General features: G+C 35.5%; 2 protein-coding genes across 2 annotated transcripts; both read left to right on the top strand.

Annotated features, from left to right (window-relative positions):
* Positions 1–1,527: 1,527 nt before the first annotated feature.
* LOC131657671 (uncharacterized) lies at positions 1,528–2,589 on the top strand. Its single transcript, XM_058927039.1, has one exon. The coding sequence runs from the start codon at positions 1,528–1,530 to the stop codon at positions 2,587–2,589; it is 1,062 nt and encodes a 353-aa protein (XP_058783022.1).
* A 44-nt stretch (positions 2,590–2,633) lies between these two features.
* Positions 2,634–4,074, top strand: LOC131657669 (uncharacterized). The gene is made up of 2 exons (XM_058927038.1): positions 2,634–3,159; positions 3,242–4,074. Exons 1-2 carry the CDS (start codon positions 2,634–2,636, stop codon positions 4,072–4,074), a joined length of 1,359 nt encoding a protein of 452 aa, XP_058783021.1.
* The last annotated feature ends 6,356 nt before the right edge of the window (positions 4,075–10,430 follow it).

Here is a 10,430-nt window from a genome sequence, read left to right as displayed (position 1 = left end):
GATAAGTATTTGGAGATGAGAAATACTCCATACCTCGTTGTGCAAATCTTGCATATTTAAAAAGTTCAATTAGAAATATGCGTTAATTTAGTAGAAAAATAAATATATAGAATAAAGAATTTACCTAGTGGCGTATGGATAGGATGGAGCAATTTCACTCATTGGAGCAAGTCGTGGAATGCGATAGTAGGTCCACACAGCGAGAATGAGTGAGCAGCCTGCGACACTCATGCATCCTACACGACATGCTTTGCACATCTCCCTGTAAAGGTAAGCCAAACACGCAGACCCTCAACTATATTTGCCACATTCATCAAAATCTTTGACAAATTTGAACCAAGAAGAATGCAACACATTATGAGATTTGTCAGGAAATAAAACTGCAATCATACTTAAGATATATAATTTTGCATGCAGTATATTTTCCTCCTCGATTTGTTGAGAATGTTGTTTTAACTCATTCAACTCATCGTGGATCCATCTCAATTTTACCGCACCCTTCACCCTATCACTAAAAGGTTCTATGCCTAAAGCATCGATACATGCATAATCAGGACCTTCGGTTTCACCTACTACAGCCCTCCCATCTATGCGGAGGCCAAACAACATATTTATATCCTCTAATGTGATTGTACATTCACCGGTTGGCAAATGAAACATGTGTGTCTCAGGCCTCCACCTCTCAAGCATCGCAATTACAAGTTTAGAATCAACACTTCTAAAGTTAATTTTGGAGACATGTCCAAAACCGGCTCTTTGCAAGTAAGGCTTGATAGCCTCACTTGGCTCCCTATCAAATATATGATTATGTAGTCTAAACCTTTTAGAATCATCCTATAAAAAAAATATATCGTTTTGTTAGTATACAAAAATAATAAACTGTGAAAATTACGTATAAGAAATACTAGTAACAAAACGTACCTATGCAGCCACGTTCTCCCTTGTTCCTCTATGATTATATCCCAAAGCAAGCAAACCAGACATGTTGTGCGATTGTGGTAGTGGTAAACAAATTGTGTGTTTCAGATGAATATGAACTTTAGAATTTGGAAGATGTGATGAGTTTGGAGTGATAATGAGAGGTTGAATTTATAGTCAAAGTGAATGCATTGTATAAACCATTGGACTAACAAGTGTAATGCATGCAAAGAAGGGGCATTCTATTATCCAACTTTATTAAAGATCTCTTGCATGCTTCTACTGGTTGATGGGATTGCACACTGGTTGATGGGACGCATGCATGCAGCATGCAACGAAAATTGTGCCTCCTTGTGGTCCGTCCCACCCTTGGACGGACGCCAACTATGCATTTTAGGGTTCGGCCAACCCTTGGACGGACGCCCTTGTGGTTCGGCCAGCCCCTGGTTGGACTGCAACGTGATTCGTCCTTTGACTGGACGGACTCCCTACGTGTCCATTTTTTGGTTGGCACAGTTTAAATACCACTTTGACTAAAACATATATAGCAACACACATTCAAATACAAAGAAAAATTATTTGTTCAGAGAAACATTGTATTAAAACTGAATGGCTCAGAGAAAGATTATTTGTTCAGTGCATTACAATGGTGTTATCAGTAACGATCTAACCAACGGTTTTTCGTTTAGCAATACCGAAACAAAACGTTTCAAAGTCCATTGTAGAGCCGATTTTATGCATTTGAAGGAACGGATCGAAACAAAATTGCAACTTCCTGTAAGTGAAATTATTTATCGACTTCCGTTGTTTAATGGAGACAGCGGTATCATTTTTTACGTCATGAAACCAATAGAGGACGACGATGGCGTTAAAGTGATGTTTGAATGTCACAATTCGTTTGCTCCTCTTGACGATATCGAGCTATATGTTCATATTGTTAGTCCTCCCATTAACCAATCGCAAGAGTCGCATTCGCATCAATACGGTATGAGCCAACCCACTGATGAAGAGCCAACACAAAACAACGAACCATTTATACCCGACGAACAAGTGGACGAGTACAGTGAAGATGAAATACAAGAAGTGCAATATGAAGATCTTTTTGGTGATGACAATGACCCTGATATTGTTGAGCCGTCGCAGCCTACAATTGCACGACCGATTAGCATGTACGCCCCACCGGATCACATGCGAAATATCTGTTTAGAAGAGGCACAGTCTGAATCAATATTTGGTTCGCACATAACAAACTATAGTCATGTTGATTTATATGAGGAAATGGAGTTTGAAGACAAGGAGGAGTGCGTTGCTGCTATACAACATTGGCATATCACCAATAATCTTGATTATTGGGTATACAAATCTGATACGAAGAGATATGTCATCAAATGCACAAATCCAACTTGCCAATTCAAATGTAGAGCATCAGTTCGCAAGAAGAATTCTAAGTGGATGATAGGTAAGTTGAGTGGACCACATGTCTGCACAACCCTTTCAATGTCGCAAGACCATAGACAACTTACCTCAGATATTGTCTCTCACTGCATCAGAGATCTGCTTAACACCGACCCATCAATTAAGGTAAAGCTCATAATTTCTCATATAACAGGAAAGTATGGTTATAATATATCTTACAGGAAAGCGTGGATTGCAAAGGTAAAGGCCATATAATCCTTGTATGGAAACTGGGAGACATCTTACAATGACCTTCCACGATGGTTACTGGTAATGAAAAGGTAATGAAAACATATCTGCCTGGAATGATAATAGACTTGGAAACGTTACCTGCATTTTCAAACGAAGGAAGCCAGTTGGGTGATAAGATGATATTCCATCGTCTATTTTGGGCTTTTCAACCATGCATCCATGGTTTTGCCTATTGCAAGCCAATTGTTCAAGTCGACGGAACATGGTTGTATGGAAGGTACAAAGGGACATTGTTTATGGTTGTGGCGCAGGATGGGAATGGTAACATTTTTCCAATTGCTTTCGCTATTGTCGAGGGTGAAACCAAGGATGCTTGGAGTTTTTTCCTTCGTAATCTAAGAAGCCACGTGACACCCCAACCCAATCTATGCCTAATATCAGACAGACATCCATCGATTAAAAGTGCCTATGATGATCCTGCAAATGGATGGCAAAATCCTCCGTCTTCACATGTCTATTGCATCAGGCATATCACGCAAAATTTTATGCGTGCGATTAGAGACAAGGAACTACGTAAAAAACTCGTCAACATGGGTAATAGTCTAATTGATCTTTGTGAAGTACATTTGTCAAATGATCTTTGTCGGTTTCTTGACATGTTTATTATTTGTAACAGGATATGCATTGACGGAGTCAACGTACAATTACTATAGAACCGAAATTCGTCAGACAAATAGAGATGCTTTGGAGTTGATTGAAAATATCCCCAGGGAGAAGTGGGCAAGGGCGTTTGATAGAGGGCAACGATGGGGACAGATGACGACTAACCTTGCAGAAGCAATGAACTCTGTGCTAAAGGCAATCAGAAATCTTCCAATAGCGTCTTTGTTTTCGGCCACATATTTTTGGATGAGAGCATTATTTGGTCAACGCGGACATGAATGGACAAAGAGGTTGACATCAGGCCAAACTTTTACAGACAAGTGTATCAAGGGGATGACTGAAGAAGTCAATAAAGCAAGCAGTCATAATGTTTACCAGTTTGACCGGGAGAGGTTCTATTTTATGGTGGCCGAAAGAATAAACCGCAACGATGGTCGACCAACTGGTACTTACGGTGTTGATATGCGAAAAAGAACATGTGATTGTGGAAAATTTCAAGCGTTCCATTTGCCTTGCTCACATGTGATTGCAGCATGTGAAAGTATACGCCAAGACTACACCATTCACATACCCGACGTGTTCAAGATACAGCATGTTTTTAAAGTCTACCAACAAAGCTTCCAGATCCTCCCACATCAAGACAATTGGTCGCAATATAGAGGGCCTACTCTTTGTCATGACGAAACTATGCGTAGGAAAAAAAGAGGCCGCCCTAACAGTACTCGGATTCGAACCGAAATGGACGACGTGGAAAAGGAAAAGAGAATGTGTGGGATATGTCGTGAAGTAGGCCATATCCGAAGTAAATGTCCAAATGTAGTAGGCCCGTCCAATAGGCCTACTTAATGTTTACTTCAACTAGCTTTATTTAATGTTTACTTCAACTAGCTTTATGAATGTAATATAATGTCTTTTTAATTGAGTTTGCAACCATCAATGACTAAAACAACATTTCACATTAAACATAACTAAAACAACATTTCACATTACTAAAACAACATTCAATGACATCGAAATAAAGACAGCCACAAATAAAACAACCACACAGGAAACACTTAAAACGACATCACAGGAAACAAATAAAACATATTCTAAGAGATTACAACCATCAACACAATATCATGTGGTCCTAGCATCATCATAAGGACACCAACATCATTTTTCACGGCTCTCCAAGAACGAGTTACTACTCCATTTGGGCCTTTCTCCGTGACCTGCCTTTCAATTTTCCTTATCTTTTCACCCTCAAGAATGTTTCCGTCTAACCATCCGATCAAGTGCCTCTGTAGATGCTCGAAAGTTTGGGTGTTCCATAGTTTGATCTTCAACGGAGCCTTTGTTGCTGAAAAAAATAATGTTGCATCTCTCTTCATAGGTGGAAACGTTGGAAGGGGTTCAGAAGACATCTCCAATAGTAACACTAAACCTTCAATTGTAACTGGTGTGAGTGGAAATGTGGTTGTACAGTCTTATTTATAGGCAAAAAAATAATAATAAAATATATGTCCTCGTTCATCTATTGGCCGAACCTACACATGCTCGTCCATCTATTGGCCGAACCTACACATGTTCGTCCAACCCGTGACTTACTCATATTTTTAATAATTAAAATAACATTTTTTATTTTTTATTATATTTTAATCATTATTTATAATAAAAAAACAATTTTCATGATTAATAAATCTTTAAATTCAATTAAAATAAATATTGGCAAATAATTTTTTTTAATTATATTATAATGTTTTTTATTATATTTTATTGTCTTTTAATCATTTTTAAAATAAAAAAACAATTTTTATAATTAATAAATTCTTTAAATCAATTAAAATAAAAAACAAAAAAAAAAGGCCCTAGTTTGCGTCCGGCCCACCCCTGGCCGGACCCCAACGTGCAGAAAAATACCTTTTCCAGTCCGTCCAAGGCCTGGCCGGACCTGTACTGGAAAGGTGGCATTCTGGTATTTTTTTTTCACTTTGTGGCATTCTGGTATTAAACTTCCATTTTTGTGGCATAGTGGTAAAAAAATCTCAAATCTTGCTAAATACAAATTGCTTTTTAAAAAAAAAAATAGTAACATAATACAATATCATTTGTTTCTAATTCTATTATTTTTTATTTTATTTTATTTTATAGGAAAATATATTATTAAATTTTATTTTTATAATAATAAATTAAAATTTAAAAAATACAATATTATTTTTTATTAAGTCAATATAGCTAAGTAGATAATAAATTAAAAGGTTAAGTATATTTTTTATCCCTATAAATAAGTACATATTTTAGTCCCTATAAAATTTGTATGCATGTAATTTTAATCGAAAATTTCTTTGCCAACCTCCCTACCTTCTAGTCCACCTCTGGTGAAAACCCCATACTACCCCTGACTTCGGAAATGCATTTCCGAAAATGCAAGAAAAAGGTGTTTTCGGAGATGCATCTCCGAAAACGCCTTTTTTCTTGAAAAAATTGTCTTATTTCGGAAGTTCATTTCCGAAAACAGTATTTCGGAAGTTCATTTCCGAAATGCTGCGCGTTATGCAGATTTATCAAAACACTCCCCCTCCCCCATTCATTTACCCTAACTCAAATAAAAAACAAGCAAAGGCGAAAATTTGTGCAAACACATTTCCAAGGCTGCATCAAGGCTCCAATCACATTGCTATACAACATTCAAAAGCCCACAAACCACTCAATTTGTAAGTTTTAAATTTGTTAGATCCATTATTCAAATGCATGTTATTTAGGGTTTCAATTGCATAAATGATATATGGACTGGTTGTTAGTAGTATTTAGGTTGTTTAGAAGCTTTTTGAATTGGTTTTATGTTTGATTTTGGGGTCTGCCATGGAAGTTGCAGAAAACTCCATCGCAGGGATGTTTCGGAAGTTCATTTCCGAAAACACCTCCATCCCAGTTTTCGGAAATGAACTTCCGAATTGTATCAAAAGTTCAAATTTTTTAGTTTTTTATTTTGTCTCGCATATTAATCGATTTCAATTGTTTACAGGAACATGTCAGACAACCAACCAGCACGCATCAGACAGGGTAGGGAGACCCAGACTGCGTCGGCTAGAGAGGGTAGGGAGTGTCCGTTTTAATTTGCAAGTACTTTATTTTTAACGCCTTTGTTTATTGTGCCTGTTTCTTTGAAGTTTGTGTGCATGCGTTCTGACTTCTTTGATGGCGTGTCGCTGGTTTCCAACGTCTTTGTTCAGGCGTTTTTGTCCCCTTTCTTCTTTTATAAAAGGAGGTCTCATGGACCTTTCTTTCTTCATTTTTACGCAGGAATGGGTGGCGCTAAGGGAAGAAAGGGTTCTTCAACCTCGTGCTCTCGCGGAGTGAAGGAGGTGAAGGAGAAGAAGAAGGTTTTGACTAGTTCTGCTTCTCGTCCCCTGGGGGTCCATGGCTCGGACGTGCAGGCTCAGTCTTCAGGCGTGAGAGTCATGATCAACGCTGATGGTTCTGAGACTGAGTGGGATGAGGATTGGTATAATTATCTTCATTCGGAGGAGTTCGCTCGTCGGGCAGAATAACGTGTTTTTGTTTTGTTTGATGTGTATTTTGTAACGCTCGTCGGGCAGAATAACGTGTTTTTGTTTTGTTTGACGTGTTTTGTTTTGTTTTGTTTTAATTTCGGATTGTATCTTTCGCACAGTGTTTTTGGATTGGATTTATCATCTTAGTATTTTCAGTTTATCTGTTGCTTATTTTTATTTGGCGTTTGCGGTTAATTAAAATGCGAGACAGTTTAAGAAAAAACATAAAAAAAAACACAGTTTCTGCATAATTCGGAAGTTCATTTCCGAATTCACCCCCATGAGGTGTTTTCGGAAGTTCATCTCCGAAGACACCCCCCATGAGGTGTTTTCGGAGATGCACTTCCGAATTGTGGAATTTTTTTTTATAAAAAAAGCGCTTCGGAAGTTCATTTCCGAAGCAGGGGTATTTTGGGATTTTCGCTGGGGGTGACCCCCATAGGGAGGTGGCTAAAGAAATTTTCTTTTAATCTATGCTATTTTTAAATATTTTGAAAACTGTTTAATTACCTTTAAAATTTTAAATTTTTGAATAATTTTTTTCATACGTTTTTAGAATATTATAAAATATTTCTTTATCAAATTATAGAATTTTTTATAATGATAAGAATTAAATATGAATTTTTTAAAATTTAAAAGATAATGATAAAAGTAATGCAAATCTCGACTTAGAAATCAAATTTTGAGTTTCTCTTTTTTCGAGGAATTTTTAATAACGTTCTAAACATGTCTGTAAAATAATCATTCAAAAATATACATCGATTTAACAATAGGAATTAAACTATGTGCATAATAATTTTATGGGGACCAAAATATGTGATTTTTTTAATAGGAACTAAAAATGATATTTGAGATATTTATAGAGATCAAAAACATATTTAACTCTAAATTAAATTATTAAAATAAATTTTTTTAAACAAATAAATTAGAGTTAATCTAATTTGATTTGATATAGTGTTAAATTTTATAATTTTTAGAATGAGAAAATGGGTAAAAAAGTTTTACATTATCAACCAATCACGATCATGTTAAGCGCCAAGTCATACTGTAAATTTTAAATTATTGATATGATATGGCAGAATAATATGTTTCTATTAGATGATAGTGTAAAACTTTTTTACACAATGCACTACCTTTTAACTCTTTTAAAATTAATTTGGCTTCCTTTATGCTTATATATATTTTAATAAAATCTTGAGGCTCTTACTGTTATGCTTTTATGCTTTGACGGGTTATATTTTTATTTTATAGTTTTATAAATTTAATGTATTAATTTTATTTTATATCTCCAATGAAAAATGATTTTTTAATATATTATTCTAAAATTGATAATGGATCATCAAGTCGAGCTTTGTTCTTGATGAATATTTATTATAATTTTTAAATGTTATTTCAATTTTTTGTAAAAATTATAATATTATTTATAATTAAATATTTTTTATTTTTGTTTTTGAATTTAGCCAACGAGTTCTGATTCATATAGTGATCCAATCAATCTGGTTTCGTGGTTCAGTCAAGTCTTTTTTCCACCAAGAATCGAACTCGGGTAATACCCGAACGATTCATCGTTAGTGGAAGCTTCTTTTCCTCTAGAGCCCAAGTACTTAGTTATTTATGATTAAATATTTAAAATTTTATAACACAACCATATCATTTATTATAAAAAAAATTATAATTAAATATAATTCATTATCATTTGTGGAAGTGAATCTTCAACAACTGTTTATGTGTAACACTCTCTAACTTAATATATTAATTTGATTTAATTGCATCAATGTCAATATAAAATTCACTTCTCCTTCCCCAATATGTTTTCACATTTTCACGCATCTATCTCTTTTTTAACTCTTCATCGTCCAACCTTTGTGTCTCATGTGCTAGCCACCGCACCGCCATCGTATCACGTCACCTCCATCTCCGGTGACAACCACAATCAAAGTCCTTCTTTTTGATTCTGATACAGTGACCTTCTCCTCTCTCTCTCTCTCTCTAAAACAAAAGGAAAAAATAAAATCCAAAAGAAAAGGAAAAATGAAAATTCAAGGTTGGTTGCTCAATTTTATTATTTGTCCATGGCCTCTAAAAATCCAGTATCAGCCCTAATTGTAAAAGATGTAAATTGACTCTAACTTTTTTCATATAACAAAGAAAGTAAATTTTCAAAATTGGTAAAGGATTTTGACACGGTCGAAATCTTTGTAAAAGGAATGTAAAAGAAAAGTCAAATTGCTCAAAAAGACCAGTAAATGTAAAGGAAAAACTTTGCTTTAATATGTAAAGAGTGGTGTTCAAAATCATACATACTCGCTTAATTGACTCGTTTATCACTTTTCGCTTGGGTACTTTTAGTATTTAAATTTTTGTAATGAATTTGGCACCCCTAAATCCTAACGGTAGAATTCTTATTTATATACAAGATTAACTGTTTGTAATGGCTCTCTCCTTAGAAATTGGCACGTATGTCGCTGCATGCTTCTCGTCTTTAGATTAGCTTCCACGTGTCTTCTTGACTTGGATAAGACAAAAAAATAGTTGCCTTGAACTTGCTATTTGCTCCAAGTGCTGATGTCGAAGTCTTAAGTATATAACTTTAAGAAAAAAATACTAAGTCCTAGCTTCAATTTCAGAGTAGTGACTTCGACCACTTGGGCTGAAATATCCATGTCGAAATACTCTTTACTTCGACTTCTTGGGCTAGAACGTTCATGTCCAAATACACCTCAAAAATATCAAAATTTCACTAGTATTTCTCTGAACTCCTTTCTTATACGTCGAGCTCAATGACATCAAAATTCCATGAAAACAAATTGCCCCACAAAAATTTCACTTTCGACTAACTAGAGATAAGGGCATTTTTTAATTTTCTCACCACTATTTCAAGTATTGCGTTGACGTAATTGTCATTATGACAATTTTATCTAGACGTCACCTCAAAACTTGCAGCCCCTAAAACTCATCATGGCTCCGCTTTCCCAGGACGACATGGGCCACAATGATCAACCATTTGATTCCACCATTACATAAAGACCATGTGTCTCTGAATTTGGAACCATTTGTCAAAAAAGGCAAACTGAAGAGTTTCTCTTTTCCAGTATAAATACTCTTGTTCCTCATTTCTTTTTCTTCTTTCAGCTTTCGATTTCTTCGAAACAAAGTCTCTTCTTCGAACGTCACTTTCATCATCTACATTAATGGCTTCTTCCACAAACCAACGAGTTCAAATAATTCCTAAGAATATTTTCCCTTTGCTGCCAAACTCAAGGCTCCTACTGTTGCTAGGAATCAAGAATGTGTTCCAGAAAAACCATTGCAGAAAGAAAAAGCTCCCATATGGAAATCCCATGTACTTATGCCTTTATCAATTTCAGGAAAAAATCACGCGCTTATGGGCCCACTCCCCAACCCTAATGTAAACATTGATAAACTAAAGGAATTTGTCCCCTCTTATCACCAAACCAAACTCATTGTTAGTATAAAAAACCATTGACTTAGATTACATGAGCGCTACTTTCTGTGTTTTTCGTTTTGTGCCTCCGACCAAGACAATAGAAGACTATATTACTTGGTTAGACAAGGTCGAAACCAAGAAGGCGCAAACCTGGAAAGACAGAGGAATCTACTAGTTAGTGTAACTATCGATGGTTGGCCTTCCATATTGTCAAAATA

Source organism: Vicia villosa, linkage group LG3, assembly GCF_029867415.1.
Source record: "Vicia villosa cultivar HV-30 ecotype Madison, WI linkage group LG3, Vvil1.0, whole genome shotgun sequence".
Classification (NCBI taxonomy): Eukaryota; Viridiplantae; Streptophyta; class Magnoliopsida; order Fabales; family Fabaceae; genus Vicia; species Vicia villosa.
Note: the sequence above shows the minus strand (reverse complement) of the source record. Positions and strands in the feature narration are given on the sequence as shown.

Coding starts and splice junctions, on each gene's coding strand:
- LOC131657671 (XM_058927039.1), top strand. CDS start 1,528: ATGGCTCAGAGAAAGATTATTTGTTCAGTGCATTACAATGGTGTTATC.
- LOC131657669 (XM_058927038.1), top strand. CDS start 2,634: ATGGTTACTGGTAATGAAAAGGTAATGAAAACATATCTGCCTGGAATG. Junction 3,160..3,241: donor TAAAAAACTCGTCAACATGG/GTAATAGTCTAA, acceptor TATTTGTAACAG/GATATGCATTGACGGAGTCA.